This window comes from Musca domestica, unplaced genomic scaffold (genome assembly GCF_030504385.1).
Source record: "Musca domestica strain aabys unplaced genomic scaffold, Musca_domestica.polishedcontigs.V.1.1 12, whole genome shotgun sequence".
Taxonomy (NCBI): Eukaryota; Metazoa; Arthropoda; class Insecta; order Diptera; family Muscidae; genus Musca; species Musca domestica.
The window spans coordinates 8,487,324-8,506,194 of record NW_026712155.1 but is presented as its reverse complement, the minus strand read 5'-3'; the positions used below and the strand labels follow the sequence as shown (position 1 = coordinate 8,506,194).

At 36.9% G+C, this 18,871-nt stretch overlaps 1 protein-coding gene across 3 annotated transcripts in view; it reads left to right on the top strand.

The window, feature by feature from the left end:
• Positions 1-18,871, top strand: part of LOC101893284 (GATA-binding factor A) — a 77,888-nt gene that overhangs the window by 43,181 nt on the left and 15,836 nt on the right. Inside the window, exon 1 of one of the 3 annotated variants that reach the window (XM_059118175.1) lies at positions 13,386-14,002. The exons of 1 other annotated variant lie outside the window; for it this stretch is intronic. In XM_059118175.1, the coding sequence (XP_058974158.1) occupies positions 13,976-14,002 (27 nt within the window). In that variant the 5' untranslated portion in view covers positions 13,386-13,975. Of the gene's footprint in view, positions 1-13,385; positions 14,003-18,871 lie in introns of those variants that run through there. One more of the 3 variants, XM_059118173.1, reaches the window with a different exon arrangement.

Below are 18,871 nucleotides of genomic sequence, written 5' to 3'. Positions count from 1 at the left end.
CAGGTTGTAGATTGGATATATCGGTTCACTATTTTGAAGAGGAAACTCAGTCTATTTCGACCAGAATCGCTCCTGGGATTAGCAAAACATCGAGAAAACTCACTTGCAGTAGGATTGTGCATTTTTAGCTCGTTTTTATATTGGGAACAACATTTGTTTGAAATCGAGCAAATTCTACTCTTGTATGTGTATTTTTTCTGCACACGATCACATATGCACCCCATTTTCAGCGATTCTGCTCCAAATTTAATAGTTCACACAGGAGTGACTCGGGAGGAGTGCCACACAAAACAAAAGAGGGAAGATTAGGAAAAACTCCCACTTTCGAGCAATCCTGCTTTAAAAGTTGTGAATTCTGTAGAAGACCGGTTAAGAGTCATTTTTACGTAGAAGATCTTTAAATGCCCTCAGAATGATGATGCTTGAAAGTGCTACAATTTTGAATGTCCAATATTTCAGGTGAATGAAAAAAAAAAATGTAGTTGAGTTAAAATTCCCCCAACATCTTCCATTCTCCCTTCCAACTCACAAAGAAGGCTGGACAAAGGATTTTAAAATAAATATCAAGTGAATCAACACTCAATTCGATTATTTCAATGTTATTGAATTGGGAAAAAAGGGGGCAATCGTCAAAGAAAAATTAGAAAAATTTACAAAAACAACAACAACAATAAGAAGAAGAAGAAAAGAACAGGAAAATTGTCACAAAGTCGTATTGAATGAAATACCCAAAACAAAATCGACATTAAAGTGGTTTCAAAGTGGATATATTTTCAAGTATTTAAATGCGTTGGTGTGCCGCTGTTGGTGTTGTTGCTGCAATGAAAACCCTTTAGACAACCATCATTTTTGTTGTCTCTTCTGTTGATGATGACGATGATGTGGAAAATTAATTGTAATCAATATTGAGATATTGATTTCCTTTGTCGCGTCTTTGTCGTCTTTTTTCGACTTGGAGCCAAAACAATTAGTCTGAGAGTCGGCCGTTAAGATTAATGGGGCGATTAAGTGGTGGTGTATCGAACAAAATAAAAAAGAAGGGGGGAGGAGGGAAGATGTGTGTATGTATTTTTTAGAGAAGAGAAACATATTTAATATTTAAATGATTAAAAATATTGAGAGAGTCAAGAAAATATTTGTTTCAAATTTGCCATTTTTTTAATAAGCTTTTTTCTCGGACATTTTTTGATCTGATACATAAAAGTAACATAAAACTTGATTTTAGACAGAAAATGTCAACAGAGGAAATATTCTACACCAAATTTTACTATAGGTCTTAGAATAAACTATATCTCTGGGTTTAATACTTTTCAAAAAAAAATACATTCGTAGTTTATATATTACAATTAGAGATAATATATATATATATATATATATATATATATATATATATATATATATATATATATATATATATATATATACGTTTTTGACTGATAGCTTAATATTTTCAATCAAAAATCTCTCTAGATGCTTAATTTTTAGGAGAAAGTGTCAAAGGAAGTAATATTTTTCATCAAATTTCACTATAAGTCTCCAAAGAAGAGAAGTCTCTTTATATACAGGATGAAATGAAAAAACTGCAACCAACTTCAAACTGCTGTCATTTCTAAGCCACTTGTCCAACAGCTGTTAAAATTATTCCGGTGACAGCTCATTGTATTGTTTAGAAGAGTACAAAAACATTTTGGTTAGAATTTTCCAGAAAAGAAAGTTATTCGTGATGGAATTGCAGCGTTGTAGTGTGATTTCTTTATATTTGGCTGGAAAACCACAAGTGACTATCGTTAGAGCACCCAAGCATTTAAATGTGAACAAATCTTTTGTGTCTCGTTCCATCGCTCGTTACCGTGATACTGGTAGCGTAGCCCGACGTCAAGTAAGTGGACGGAAGAAAACAGCAACATCAGCAGAAATGGTTCGAAAAGTAAAGAAGCGATTTGATCGAAACCCGCGTCGCTGTGGCCGAAAAATGGCTCGTGAGCTGAACATATGGCAATATTCCATTCGCCAAATATTCGAAAATGAGAATGAGAGAAAATGAGCCATTGAAATTCCAAAAAAAGGCAAGCACTTACACCGCAACGGAAGAAAGAAAATAGACTCAAAAGAGCTAAAGAGTTGCTTCGCTTGGCCGAAAGTGATGAACTGCCAAATTTGGTTTTCTCCGATGAGAAAACATTCGTTGTCCAGCAGTTTTTAAACAAACAAAATGATCGTGTTTACTTGCCAAAGAGGTCAGCTGAAAATGTGCACCTTCGGTTGGCCACCAGAACTCAAGCGCCGGCCATGGTGATGGTGTGGGAAGCCATAACAGCCGATGGTCGCTCTCCGCTTGTATTAATCGAATGTCGCTCTCCGCTTGTATTAATAGCATCAGAATAGATGCCGAATTTTATCGGGAAAATATTCTGGCCTTGGGCACGCAAAAATTTTGGCCGCAGACCTTGGACATTCTAACAGGGCTCAGCACTATTGCACTCAACACGCGCCATCCAAGAATGGGTACAAAATGAGGTTCCTCGCTTCATTTCCAGCGCACAATGGCCATCAAAATCTTGGACTATTTTGTCTGGAGTATTTTGGAAAGCAAGGTTGGCACTAAAAATTACCAAAATGTCGATCACCTCAAGCAAGCACTTTGCCGGGAATGAGCCAAAATACCGCAGAGCCAACATTCGGGCAGCGTGTGACGGTTTCATTGGCCGTTTGAAGGCCTTAATTCGTGCCAATGGTGACCAATTCGAACAAATCTAAACTTATTCTAAAATTTGATGCTATTTCCGACATTCTGTGCTTTCATTCAATAAAATTAAAAAAAAAAATGTAAAAATTTTGGCATTTGACTTTGTGGCAGTTTTTTATATCTCACCCCGTAAAGTGAAGGAAGTAGTCGATATAGTCCAAACCTGGCACTTATATCATATTTATTTAGGTCTGATCCGAAATGGACAATATTGGCCCATTTCTTTGGAACCAACTCCATTCGAATGATCATAACAGGGGTCAAAATATGTTTAAATAATCGAACATTGACTGAGGGTAAACAACTACCAGAAAAACCGATCAGATCAGATCATTTTTAACTTATTTTCTCCAAAAATTATGGCATATCTCATAAAATTTGATAAAAGTAGTCGATATAGCCAGAATCTCGTACGTTGTAACATTTATATCAGACTTAAGGGCTAAGTACATAAGAAGCTTGAAGTCATGGCTAGGCATATTTTGTGACATTTTACAAAGGGATTACAGAGCCGCACTAAAATCCAGCCGTCGTTTTCCATTATAATTTGACATTAATATGCCTAGCCATGACTTCAAGCTTCTTATGTACTAAGCCCTTTAGGTCGGATACGAAATGGAAAATATTTGCCCATTAAAATCAAGAGAGGAGGAGATATAAAGGAAGTTAAACAGGATCAGCCTATTATGCCGACTAATGTATACCCCTGCTTTGCCTTATGATAATTCAAACTGTTTAAATTTCTTTGGAACTTCCCATAAAGGGTCTATAGGGTAGTTCCGAAGAAATTTGAACAGTTTGAATAATCATAGCGCAAGGCTGGGGGTATACATTAGTCGGCAGAACAGGCTGATATTATTTAACTTCCTTTTTTAAATCCTCTCGACTTTTAGGACAAAATTCCAAAGCCATCTCAAGAATTTAATTTTTGAAAATTAAACAAGTTTCTGTCTTAAGTCTTTTGTTTTTTCCCATCACACTTATCATCAATGCTTCTTGCCCTCATAATTTTCATTTTAATTTTTTTTACATTTTTTGCTGATAATTTCCGTTTTATCTCTCCAATACCTATCGTAAAGCGTAAACGTAACGAACATTTCTTTCAAATAAATTTAAATATTTAAAAAAGCAAGAAAAAAATTAGAAATAATTTAAAATAATTTCCTTGCGAGAGGGCAAAGAAAACCATTGATAACCAGTTGTAAGCATGCTCACTCTGAAGTGTGGAAGAGGGGAGGTAATGGGAGAGGGGGGACACCTAAAGAAAAACAAGTGAAATGCCATTTCCGCCACCATTCCGCCACTCATTTATTCTTGATAGCCAAGAAAATTCCAACACTTTGGTGGTTTTCTTGGGGGGAAAGAAAATATGCCGTTTCCAAAGAGGGGGATCTCACCGTTGTGCCAGCCATCCAAGCGTGGAAATAAAAACAACCAACAATTGATCGTTTGGCAATGTTAATGGAATGGATGTATGTATTTATGCTCTGCATTGCTACACTTGCGCACCAGCCAAAAACCCAGCGATAGATGATAGCCAAGTGTGGAATAACATTTTTTGTTTGGTTCCCTCAACGACTGGTGACAACAGTCCAACGGGCGGTGACAACGAAATTATCAGCTGCATATTTGAATGCGAAAAAAAAAAACAAAAACAACAAAAAAACAATAATAATGCAAAGACGGGGAGGGGAATGGTGTTGTTTAAGAAATAATAGATACGAGAGGTTTGGGGGACTGGCGAGCGATTGGAACACTTTTCAAAGTTTAGTTGGTGATACCCAAATGTATGGAGTTTGGTTTCCAGGGTAATTACATTTTTTTTCTTCACTTATCCATTGTTCTCATTAGTTATGAAGGTAACATTTTTTTGTTGCTGTTGTGGTTGATAATGTTTTTCCCTCAGTTGTTACTTCGAGCGATTTTCACAAACATAACAGGTAAACCGGCAACAACTACAAAGTTGCGTTATAAATATTTTCACATAATGGAATTCATTTCGAGTTGTTCACCAAAAAAATGGAGTTGGGGTTTTTGTTTCACTACTCACTTTGCATTTGAAGTTGATAAGAATTGGAAATGGAAATGTGGGTTTTCGTTTTTGAGTTTCAATTCCATTCAATGGAATTTTTAGAGAGATTATTTGATTGCAAAACTATTTAATATTTAGTTTGGGAATTTTTTAGGGAAATTAAATCGAGCAATATAGTGTGGATAATTTATTCTACAAGTTGGCGATAAGAAAATTCTCCCATGGCAGGTCAAGGAGTATTCGAATACTCCTCCGGGGAAGATAAGCCCCGTAAAATAAAGAAAATTCCCTTTAATCATCCATAAAATCGGTAAATTTGTCCACCAACGAGGATAAAAATGATTTACTGACTGATTCAAACCCTCTGTATGGGGAGGTACCAGAGAGAGAGATCTCTGGTGAAGGAAAATATCTAGATATACAAAGTTTTAAAAGGATCTCTGACCAAGTTATAGGAGATATAAGTATTTAAGATTGGGACCTTTTGCGAGGGGAGATACCAGAAGGTTTAGGCCGATATCTATCAATTTCACATCAGATTTGGGGTTAGTAGACCCATTGAAATGTGCGATGTAAAAGAAAGAATTTGATGCCTAGCTTTGGTTATTAAAAATTGGGATCTTTGTGAAAGAGGTACCAGAAGGGGTAGGCCGATATCTATCATCTTCACATCAGATTTGGGGTTAGTAGACCCATTGAAATGTGCGTTGTTAAAAAAAGAATTCGATGCCTAGTTTTGGTTATTCAAAATTGTAAACCCTTTGTGAGGTTTGTGGTACCAGAAGGAGTGGACCGATATATCACACCATCATACCAGATCTTGGTTTAAAAAAAAAACATTTGGGGTGTACTGAATTTAAAAGGAATCAAATACGTCTTTCGCCTTTTGTGGGGAAGGTGCCAGCAGGAGTACACCGATATATCCCATCTTCATACCATATGTTGTGTTATCGAAAATATTGGGATGTGTGAAATTTGAAGGGAATCCAACCTGACGACCTGAAGAAGGTCCTTTGCTCAGAGAAGAACTCAAGAAGACATTGAAAAGATCTTATTCATAGAAGACCAAATGCAAATCTAAAATGAAGATATTCTATTCAGAAAAGGTATTCTGTTTATTGAAGGTTCAAATACTGAAGACCAGATGAAGTCTCAAGTATGTCTTCTATTATCCTAGAAAAAGCCCTCAATTCCTCGAGGTCCTGAAGAAGGTACTCTTTTCGTAGTAGACATAAAACATATGCCTTATTTGTTGAAGACCTGAAGAGTCTTTTTTAAGATGATCTCAAGAAAGGAGCTATAGAAAGCCTCACTGCCAACATGCAGAATGAAACGAAATAGACCCATAATTCTTTTTGAAGATCTCCATAGATTCACATTCTGAGTTGATCTATGCATGTAGGGCCATCCGTCTGTCCATGCAATTTTATAAAAAAAGTACATTTATTGTCCGATTGAGATGGAATTTTCCACAGATCATTAGCAAAAAATGTCGGAAATAGCATCAAATTTTAGAAATAAGTTTAAATTTGTTCGAACTGGTCACATTTGGCACGAATTATGGCCTTTAAACGGCCAATGAAACCGTCACACGCTGTTGCTCAGCGGTATTTTTGGCCCCTTCCCGGCGAAGCGCTGCTTGAGGTGATCGACACTTTGGTATTTTTTAGTGCCAACTGTGCTTTTCAAAAAACTCCAGACACAATAGTCCAACGGATTGGTGTTCGGAGATTTTGGTGGCCATTGTGCGCTGGAAACGAAGCGTGGAACCTCATTTTGCATCCAATCTTAGGTGGCGCGTGCTGAGTGTGATGGTACTGGCTGGCTGGCGCTTGAGTTCTGGTGGTCAACCGAAGGTGCACATTTTCAGTTGACCTCTTTGGCAAGTATACACTGCAGGACAACGAATATTTTCTCATCGCAGAAAACCAAATTTCCGCAATTCACCACTTTCGGCCAAGCGAGGCAACTCTTTAGCTCTTTTGAGGTTATTTTCTTTCTGTTGCGGTGTAAGTTCTTGCACCTTTTGGAATTTCAATGGCTTTACCCCGACCTCTTTTTTCAATATTTGCCGAATGGAATATTGCGATATGTTCAGCTCACAAGCCATTTTTCAGCCACTGCAACGCGGGTTTCGATCAAGTCGCTTCATTACTTTTCGAACCATTTCTGATGATGTTGCTGTTTTCTTCCTTCCACTTCCTTGACGTCGGGCTACGCCACTAGTACCAGAATCACGATAACGAGCGATGGTACGAGAAACAAAAGATTTATTCACGTAGATTTTGGCTCATTAGACCGAATTCCGTCCAAAAGCAAGTATGTCAAATTTGGTGAAAATCAGTTCAGATATATCTATAACTGAAATCGAGTGAAGGATTTCGGGTCAATTGTGAACCAAATGGTTAATATCAGCCTAAAATTGGATATATTTTTGCATATTTAGTGAAACTCGGTTCCCATAAATCTGTTGCTCCGATATATATATTTTTTAATATAATTCTTCTCGATGTCATATCATGCACTCTTTATCAATGCACCAATGTATCAACCAAATTTGGTGGATATCGATTCAGAGTTGGATATACCTCCCATATAATACTTCCCTCTGATTCGAAATTATTAATGCTCTAAGGCCATAATATGTATTGAAAAAATATTCATAGTTGATATGATCTACTTCACAAAAATTCCTAATATGGACATTTACACTGTGAAACACAAAAAATAATTATTGAGAAAATCCTGCTGTTTATGAAAGTTGGCCGAAAAAGAGCTTTTTTGGGTCCTTTTTTCAAAATATGGTCGAAAAGTCCCTTTAAACTTTCATAATCTGCTGGATTTTTGAAATTATTTAAAAAATTGAAATTTGTCGCATAGAGTTATTTAGCTCTAATAAATACGAATACTTGTGCTGGGTATCATATGGTCGGCCTATGACCTTTCTTTACTGATTTCAAAAGAGATTTAATAGAGATCTTCTCGACCAGAAGAAGGTCCTCTCCCTCAATAGAAGACAGTTAAAATGTTTTGCTTCTACGACGATGAGGATCTTAGAAAAAATTATCAAAAATATATTTCCCCCTCCAAACCGAGAATTATCTGGCGTCTAGTCGGTGCCACATTATTACATTCGGAATGATGTTAATAATAACAAAAACAACAACAACAACGCTGATGATCTTAATTTCAATTCAAAAATCTACTTTTGATCTTGATTTGTGGGTAGGCATCGAAGAGAATATCCAATACTCAATACATATACGTATGTTCCTCTGTCCGTCGGCCGATCAGCTCATTTTATGCATAATCCCAAACATGTGGACATTTGTCCCCTCAACATCATCGAAGAGTCGGCAAACTTAAAAAACCTTTCGTTGGGGTTCTCCATTCTGTTTTCTTTATTGATTTCAATCCATTTGGCCAAAAAAGGCTTGGATTTTCTTCTGTCGCTCTTTGGCCGATCGATGATGATGCTGTTGCGACGGCGCACAACAAAACCGAAATTGATGTGGTTTCAGTGTTGCTGTTAAGTGGATTCCGGGTGGGTTGTTGTGGTGCGGCTGAAGTGTGTTTCGATATTAATGGTGTAGTGCTTTTGAGTGCAAGGGTAGGGTCGGCTGAGATTTTTATTTTTTTGTTGCTTTTTTTTTAAGATGTGTTGTTGTTGTTGCTTGGCCTCTTAATGCAAAGTGCGCCAGACTACTTTATTTGTATTTTATTCAAATCAATATTAATTTGTTCGTTACAGAAGAACAAAAACAACAACAATAAAAAATCAGAGCATTTATTTCGTTTTCTGTGCTGCAGATGGGTGTTATTGTTGTTGTTATTGTTTAGAATAATAAAAATGCAGACCATCTGTGTTAAGGTTTTATTCAAATTTGTCGTAGTTGTCTTTCTCATATTCTAATTGGTATTAGCCGCACTCCGATGTTTTAAAACACCCCATGCCTTTTAGTTATTAATTTGTGTTGATCTCGTGCTCGAAGCTTGTTTTTCTTTCCGTCCATGACATTTCCATTGGCTTGCGGTAATAAAAAGCCAAATTACACGACAAAACAATTAGATAACACCGCTGGAGGGTCGGACAGATCCGACAGAAAGACCTACCGACCGACCGACCGGCATACAAATATATTCACGCGTATCGTACAAATTATTGTATTTATTAAAATGTGCATGGCGGCAGTCGGATCTTTGATAATGCATTTAAGCGCTGGAGGTCAATGGAGGAGGGAGAAAAAGAGGAAACAACATTTTACCGCTTTTTAAGCATCAAATGTTCCGTATCAGGGTTTATGGCCTTAGTCTAATAGCCTAAATGTGTCTCATCGAAATAATGCTTATAGGCCCACAGGACTCTTTGGATAAAATCCTTTTAAGGGGATTTGTAATCGGTCCAGCGATGTTTGTTTGTTCATTTGTTGGGCTGGTACGAAGGGAGTATTCAATTTGGTCGAAATTTGGTACATTTTTTTATCAAAACTAGACTTAGGTCGAAGACATGCTGTTGTCGATTCACTTCCCACAAAAGGTCAGTGACTCCACATCAGCGACATATTTTTGCTTTCCGTTCACTTCAAAGGATAATTGACAACTTTTTTCCTCCCCAGTTCTTAAACATCCCATTAGCTCCTCGTTGAGAATTAATTGACCTCATCGTATATCATTTTCAAATTAACAAAGAAATTTCATAACAAAAACAAAAAACCCCAAAAGCCATAATTTCTCAAACCAAAAAAAGCGAAAAACCCGATGAAAGCCGATATTCTTTACATCCCACAGAGTTAATGGATTCCTAATACCCATATTAGCCACACAATAATGGGATATTCCACACTTACTGATCACCTGAATCTTTCATCGTTGATCGTATCAGACACCATCACAAGGTATCACATTTAGTTTGGGGCGAAGAAGAGAAGAAAAACAAGATACCATCAAAAAAAGAGAAAAGAAACCGAACAAAGCAAACAGAAGCCAATAAAGACCAAGACAATGGATGCATCGAGCATGGAGTTGGAGGTGTTGCTTTGTTTGGTTGGCGCATGCGCACGCGCTTTCTTGGAATATGTTCAATTAACAATAACGACGACATCATGACAACACGGAGGGCACAACCACATTTCGACTCCATGGAGTGTGTGACCCACCGAATTACCTAAACAAACGCCAAATGGTAAAGGTGAGAAAGAGGTGTTGATGTTTTTATTTTAGCGCCACCATGGAGGTGTAGGCAAATTTTATGGATGATATTTTAACAATTAATAAATTTGGAGACTCATTCTATTTGTGAATCAGAACATATTCCCATGGAAGGCAGAAGACTAAAAGGTCTTCTAAAAAAAACAAGAAAACTTCTCATACAAGATCGAAAGGTTTTCTCAAGGAAGACCGGAAGATTTCCCATAGATAGCAAGAAGATCTCATTATAGAAGGTCAGGAGGTCCTCTTAAAGAAGACCAGAAAGCCTTCGTATAAAAGAGCAGAAAATCTCTTGGAAGAACAGATGATCTTCTCTTGGAAGAGCTGGAGGTCTTCTCATAGAAGAGCAGAAGGTCTTCTCATAGAAGAGCAAAAGGTGTTCTTCCCATAGGAGACGAGAAGGTCTTCTCATAGAAGACGAGAGGGTATTCTCATAGACAACGAGAAAATCCTCTCTTGGAAGAGCGGAAGGTCTTCTAATAGAAGAGCAAAAGGTGTTCTTCCCATAGAAGACGAGAAGGTCTTCTCATAGAAGAGAAGAAGGTCTTCTCATAGAAGAGCAAAAGGTGTTCTTCCCATAGAAGACGAGAAGGTCTTGTCATAGAAGAGCAGAAGGTCTTCTCATAGAAGAGCAAAAGGTGTTCTTCCCATAGAAGACGAGAAGGTCTTGTCATAGACGACGAGAAAATCTTCTCATAGAAGAGCTAGAGGTCTTCTCATTGAAGACCAGAAGGTATTCTTCTCATAGAAGACCAGAAGGTCTTCTCATAGAAGACCAGAAGGTATTCTTCTCATAGAAGACCAGAAGGTCTTCTCCTCACAAAAGACCAGAAGGTCTTCTCCTCACAAAAGACCAGAAGGTCTTCTCCTCATAGAAGACCAGAAGGCCTTCTCCTCATAGAAGACCAGAAGGTCTTCTTCTCATAGAAGACCAGAAGGTCTTCTCCTCATAAAAGACCAGAAGGTCTTCTCCTCATAGAAGACCAGAAGGTCTTCTCCTCATAGAAGACCAGAAGGTCTTCTCCTCATAGAAGACCAGAAGGTCTTCTCCTCATAGAAGACCAGAAGGTCTTCTCCTCATAGAAGACCAGAAGGTCTTCTCATAGAAGACCAGAAGGTATTCTTCTCATAGAAGAGCAGAAGGTCTTCTCATAGAAGAGCAAAAGGTGTTCTTCCCATAGAAGACGAGAAGGTCTTGTCATAGACGACGAGAAAATCTTCTCATAGAAGAGCTAGAGGTCTTCTCATTGAAGACCAGAAGGTCTTCGTCTCATAGAAGACCAGAAGGTCTTCTTCTCATAGAAGACCAGAAAGTCTTCTCATAGAAGACCAGAAAGTCTTCTCATAGAAGACCAGAAAGTCTTCTCATAGAAGACCAGAAAGTCTTCTCATAGAAGACCAGAAGGTCTTCTTCGTATAGAAGACCAGAAGGTCTTCTTCGTATAGAAGACCAGAAGGTCTTCTTCGTATAGAAGACCAGAAGGTCTTCTTCTCATAGAAGACCAGAAGGTCTTCTTCTCATAGAAGACCAGAAGGTCTTCTTCTCATAGAAGACCAGAAGGTCTTCTTCTCATAGAAGACCAGAAGGTCTTCTTCTCATAGAAGACCAGAAGGTCTTCTTCTCATAGAAGACCAGAAGGTCTTCTTCTCATAGAAGACCAGAAGGTCTTCTTCTCATAGAAGACCAGAAGGTCTTCTTCTCATAGAAGACCAGAAGGTCTTCTTCTCATAGAAGACCAGAAGGTCTTCTTCTCATAGAAGACCAGAAGAGAAGGTCTTCTTCTCATAGAAGACCAGAAGGTCTTCTTCTCATAGAAGACCAGAAGGTCTTCTTCTCATAGAAGACCAGAAGGTCTTCTTCTCATAGAAGACCAGAAGGTCTTCTTCTCATAGAAGACCAGAAGGTCTTCTTCTCATAGAAGACCAGAAGGTCTTCTTCTCATAGAAGACCAGAAGGTCTTCTTCTCATAGAAGACCAGAAGGTCTTCTTCTCATAGAAGACCAGAAGGTCTTCTTCTCATAGAAGACCAGAAGGTCTTCTTCTCATAGAAGACCAGAAGGTCTTCTTCTCATAGAAGACCAGAAGGTCTTCTTCTCATAGAAGACCAGAAGGTTTTCTTCTCATAGAAGACCTTCTGGACCAAGATTCAAATCTCCTAGCCCAAACCAATTCCCTCTAGGATCCTATCTGTATTGTTATCGCTTATTTCCATTAACCACTTCATATAAAACCCAACACTCTAAACAGCTGATCTGCATTATTACTTCTCATAATTAATAATCCCCTCAAGAAATAATTTGTAAACTCTTGAAACTCTGCCTCTCTCCCTCCTTTTTGCCAACTCCGCCAACTTCCGCATCCGTTTAATGAGTTCTCAAAATAATTCGTAAACCATAAATAAAGCAATAATCCATGCACTCGGAAGAAAACAAGCGGCACTTCATTGCCAATTCAGTTTAATTGCCTTTCTTTTGGATTTAGGAAACATGGGAATGGGATGAGATGGGATCAACCTACTTTTCATGCCTTCGGCATGGTGATGTGTCATCGATGTTTTGACTTTTAGGCTGAGAGACGACAACGATTGTTGTGACTTTTCATTAAGATCTGAGCAAACACTCACAGCCAGCCAGTCAGCCAGCCCACATTGGCCTTAGAGCGGGGATTAGGGCTAGGATTAAGAGCAACGGCAGCCGAAATGCTAGAATTACTTGAGAGGTACTTGTAGGAAGCGTAGGAACCTGTTCTAGTGTTTGTTGTTTTTGTGGTGCCCTTAAGCCGCTGAGAGTTACTTTGAGGTCTGGCCAGGATCAGATTCACAACGAAATTGTTGCCTAATTTCTTGTCATCCTTAAGTGGCGAAGGAGGAAGGAACTGTCTGCCTATTCTGTGGTGTTTCCTTTTTTTCGAATATGACTTAAGGGCCCTTGTGATTGTGTGTGTGTGTGTGTCTGTGTAAAGTGTTGGTGTTAGAGAGTGCTCTGCAGAGGGGTGGTGATGATTTCCTTTTACCTGTCCACAGAAAATGATAACCATTGATATTTGTTGTCCCACTCCAACACCTTTCGTTTTACATGCCTCATTTCATTTCTCTTTTACTCTTTTGGGGCTCTCACTGCATGGGTGTGAGTGTGTGTGTGTTTGTGTTGATTTTAAGGCTCTCCGATTTGATTTCATTGATGAAAATTGACTTTTTTTATCTTGACTTCCACCAAAGAGCCAAAAAGTCCAACAACACAGCGCTATACCATTTGTTGTTGTTGCTGTTGTATATGGTGCAACAACCAACGGCAACAACATTCGTGTTGGGTTGGTGGTTAGAGAAGACGAAAAAACAAAGCAGCTCTTGTGAGCTAAGGCTCTTTGCCATTAAGAGTATAGTAATGCCTATATGAAGAAGTGGATTTCTGTAGGGATATACAAATGAAATGGTGCTATAGTTGTTGTTGTTGCTGTTGTAATACCAGCTTGCTTACCTAAGCAAAGAGTGTGGCGAGTCTCTGACTTGCTGGTGTTGCCTTTTAAGTTTGTGTGTTTACTTTGACAAGTTTTTTTGTTTGGTTTAGTATCTCGGCCGACCTCAAGGAAGTCACACTAAAACGGCCGCTGTCGAAAATTCATATAAAACGGGAGATTTTATAGAAATTACAAAAAACAAAATTGTCTACAAAATAGTGCGAATATTAAGATATCAAGCAATAACAACAACAAATAAAATAATAATAAAAATATTTATAATCGGAAAAAATATTCAATTTATGATCATTCATAAAAGTTGATAGCTCTGCAAAATATTTGTGAAAAGATTTATTGGAATATTATTTAAATGAGAATTTAATAACATAATCAAGTGTTGTGTTTCGAACAAAAAAAAAATTAAGCTGGAATTAATGCCTTCCAAGATATAAACCACAAAGTATCAGAAACAAGAAAAGCCAAAGCAAGGAAAACATAAAGCGATCAGAAAACCGAATACACAAACAAGAAAATGGGAATTCTATTAAGCGACGGTGAAGTAAGTGTTTTTCAAATTTAATTTATAATATTAAAAAAATAATTAAAAAAAATAATAAAGAAAAAGTTAAAGGAAACACTAATCTCCAATTGCTAATATTTTAAATCTGAATATAAAAAAGAGTGACTAAAAATTATGGCCAGACGATATTTTGATATTTTGCACGGATCAGTCAGGAAATTTTTACTAAAAGGGTACGAAAAGTACTAAAATATACTAAAATACAAATGAGACTAACTTTAAATCTGGAATGAGATTCACCGATTGAGTGCAGGATAGCTACACAAAAGGGTTTTAGGAAATTCGAACTTTAAGATTACGAAAAGTTCGAAAGTGGTACCATTTGGTATTATGTGAACGGATTGAGTTATAAACTTGAAATTTGGTATAAGAATCTAGGTTGGAAAGTAAACTCCATAAGTCAAACTCCATAATTTTTACATTTTCTTACCCTCCACCATAATATGGAGGTTATATTAACTTTGTCATTCCGTTTGTAACTTCTCGAAATACTCATGTAAGGCCCAATAAACTGTAAATATTTTGGTAATTTTAGTGACATTATTCACCGGAATTGTTTCAAATTTGATATTTGAAGTTCGTAATGGATACTACAACTTATGACAGAAAACTGCCTGTCCAGGTCTATGTCTTCGTATAACCCCCATATAGCTGTACCTCCCGATGAAGTGCATATGAAGTTCATAATGGATGCTTCATGCTGTCACAGAAAATTGTCTATGCAAGTCCAGGTCTTCGTATAGCTCTGATGTAACGGTACCTCCGGTCTACGGTCTATGCAGGTTCACGTCGTAGAGCCCCCAATATATCGGCTGTATTCGGTATTTTTAAGATTTTGACAGAATTTTTATCGGATTTTGAAATGGTGGAGGGTATTCCCTGTTTTTTTTTTTTTTTTTTTTTTTTTTTTTTTTTTTTTTAAATTTTATTGAATGAAAGCAAAAAATGTCGGAAAAAGCATCACATTTTAGAATAACTTTAGATTTGTTCGAATTGGTCACCTTTTGGTACGAATAATAGCCTTTAAACGGCCAACGAAAATGTCACACGCTGCCCAAATGTAGCTCTGCCGTATTTTGGCCCATTCCCGGCGAAGCACTTGCTTGAGGTGATCAACACTTTGGTATTTTTTAGTGCCAACCTTGCTTTCCAAAATACTCCAGACAGAATAGTCCAACGGATTGGTATTCGGAGATTTTGGTGGCCATTGTGCGCTGGAAATAAAGCGAGGAACCTCATAACCATTGTAACCAGTGGCGGGTGCCGAGTGCGACGGCGCTGAGTCTTGTTGCAATGTCCAAGGTCTGCGGCCAATATATTTGCGTGCCCAAGGTTTTAATACACCCTTCAGAATATTTTCGCGATAATATTCGGCATTTATTCTGATCTGATCACGGCCGATTAATACGAGCGGAGAGCTACCATCGGCTGTTATGGTGGCCCACACCATCACCACGGACGCAGGCGCTTGAGTTCTGGTGGCCAACCGAAGGTGCACATTTTCAGCTGACCTCTTTGGCAAGTAAACACGATCATTTTGTTTGTTTACAAACTGCTGGACAACGAATGTTTTCTCATCGGAGAAAAACAATTTCAGCAGTTCACCACTTTCGGCCAAGCGAAGCAACTCTTTACCTTTTTTTAGTCTATTTTCATTCCGTTGCGGTGTAAGTTTTTGCACTTTTTGGAATTTCAATGGCTTTACCCCGAGCTCATTTTTCAATATTTGCCGAATTGAATATTGCGATATGTTCTGCTCACGAGCCATTTTCGCGACGCGGATTTCGATCAAGTCGCATTAACGAGCGATGGTACGAGACACAAAAGATTTATTCACATTTAGATGCTGGAGTGCTCTAACGATAGCCACATGTGGTTTTCCAGCCAAATATAAAGAAATCACAATATCACGATTGAATTCCATTGCGAATAACTTGTTTTCTGGAAAATTCTCACCAAAATGCTTTTGTACGCTTGTAAACAATATAATGAGCTGTCACTAGAATAATTTTAACAGCTGTCGGACGGGTGGCTTGGAAATGACAACAGTCTGAAGTTGGTTGCAGTTTTTTCATCTCTCCCTGTGGGGTCTAAATACTTATTTGTGGGGTCTAAAATACTTATTTCGAGGAGATAAAACGGAATGACAAGTTTAATATAACCTCCGTAGTATTGAAATTATATTTGAATATATTAGGTTTCAAATAATTGGAGAATTTTTATTTTTTTTTATATTTTATGAAATTATTCAAATTTTTTGTTTTAAAAATTTGAGGGAGATTAATCGTGAATTTTTATAAAAAAAAACAATTTTTATATTTTTTCAAAAATATTTTCAAAATAATTTTGGACTGCCTAAAATTCAAGAATACTTCTAAAAACAATTATTGGAAATATTTTAGGAAGTCTATCAATAAATATTTCCGGACTATTTTAAATATTTGTAATACCTGAAATCTTGGCCTATGACTGACCTTTGCTAATGGGAATGGAATCCATTAAAACTCTTTCTAAAAATTCACCATCTTCCGTAATTGATTTTTTTTTACAAAAAAAAAATGATTTTCGGTATTCCCTGCAGAGTAGCAAAACCAAATGGCAGCAAGGCCATCTGGCAATTTTGTGCTTTCCTTTTTATTTCTCAAAAAAAAAAATACTTATACAATTTACGCTTTAATTTCATACATCATCGTTTTTATTATTAATGGATAAGATAAGAAGTTTTTACAGATTGCCTTAGTTTCCGAAGAAATACAAACAACACACAGCAAGTTCTTACTTTGTGGCAGACTCTCAAGTGTGTTCGGCTTTTCTCAAATTTTCTAAATGAAGATTACATTTTGCCATAAAATAAAAAGTAAAACGAAAAAAAATAATTTGTTTCATTAGGGAAGTAATTCCGAAATGCCTTTGAAACTATTGAAAATTCAAAAAAAAAAAAAAAATAAAAATAGTTTTTAGTGATGAAATTATTGAATGGCGTTGATGGAAGTTTTGATAGTGTGGCAGAATTATTGAAATGTTGCGTGTGTGTAAAAGAGTACGGTGGAAGGAAATTGTGGGGGGAATGTAGCAGAACCTTGGAAAACCAATTTGGAAATGGTCAATTGAATTAAAAAAATATATTTTCAAATTTACAAAAAAAATAATTAAATTGAATGAAAATGAAAAAAAAAAAATTAGAAAAAATGTTAATTTATTAAAAAAATATCAAAAATTTCTAAAAATATGTAGATTAAGTATAAAAAGTGGATCTTGTCCAGTCGGCTAAAACCGATTTTAAACATCCAAACCCAAGTCGACTGAAGGAAGCCGATGTTGACTTTCGATCTTTTGATGTGTATTTTTATAGCCTCCACCATACATAGTATGGAGGGTATATTAAGTTCGTCATTCTGTTTGTAACTCATCGAAATAATAATTTTAGACCCAACAAATATATATTAATGATCAGAGTAAAACTCTAAAACGATTTAACCCAGTCCGTCCGTCCATCCGTCTGTCCTTCTGTTGTAATCACGCTAGAGTAAAAACAAACAACGGTAGGAAGCTAAAATTTTGCACTTATCTATCTTTTGTCTGCAGGCAAGTCAAGTTCGAAGATGGTCCCCGAATATCGTGTAGACCCATATAACGGTACCCGCCGATGTTCGGGTTTTTTTAATGATTGTAGCCAAATGTTTCAATGAAATTGTCTGAAATTCTACACAAGGAGTTCGTCGTGACTACTTTACCCCTTGAAAATAAATTGTCTGTATAGGTCCACGATATCGTATGTCCCCATATAACTGTACCTTTAAATGGAATTAATTTAAATTCTACACAAGGAGTTCTTACTGAGTACTTTACCCTCTGCAAAAGAATTGTCTATATAGGTTCACGATAGCGTATATCCCCCATATATCTGTACCTCCCGACATTCTGCATTTTGATGATTTTAGTGGAATTTTGCAATGTCTGAAATTCTACACAAGGAGTTCTCTGTGAGTACTTTACTCTCTGAAAGAAAATTGTCTATAAAGGTCCACGATATCGTATAGCCCCCCGATATTCGGTATTTGAATAATTGAAGCTACATTTTTTAATAGAATTATCTAAAATTCTACATAAGGAGTTCTCTCTGAGTACTTTACCACCTGGAAGAGAATTGTCTATATAGGAATTCGCTACCCCGATATTCGGTATTTGCAGGATTTTCGCGACATTATTCACCGAGATTGCGTCAAATTTCGTATTTGAAGTTCGTAACGGGTACCACAAGCTATGACGGCAAATTTTCTATGCAGGTCCAGGTCTTAGTATTGCCCCAATACAACGGTACCTCCCTTTATTCGGTATTTTGATGATTTTCACGACATTATTCGAATGTTGTATTTAAATTTCGGAATCGTTACTGCAGCCTTCGTCTTCGTATAGCCCCGACATAAAGGTTTTTATTTGAGCGGCATTTTTCGATGTTTTTTTCCGAATGGTGGAGGGTATAAAAAGTTTGTTAATAGCTAGAAATGACATAGATTTTTCAATTGAAATGAATTATTAAAAAAGCCTATTTTTGCCTATATTTGGGCATATTTCGACTGAGTGGGCCACACCTACGGCTTAGAGTTTAGCTTCTCCATCAGTTACAGAGTTCAATTTTCGAAACCTTTTCCAAAACAAAGTCGACTTACCTCGATATTAACTAAATATTATTAAATGTTCTTCTTATATTAGTAAATAGGAATAAGATCGATTTTTCGATCTTTAATTAATTTTCGATCAAAAAATCTTTGCCTATTTTCAGGTATATTTTGAATTCATACCTCTATCACAGCTGATTTTAACATATTTTTCGTTATTGAAGAATTT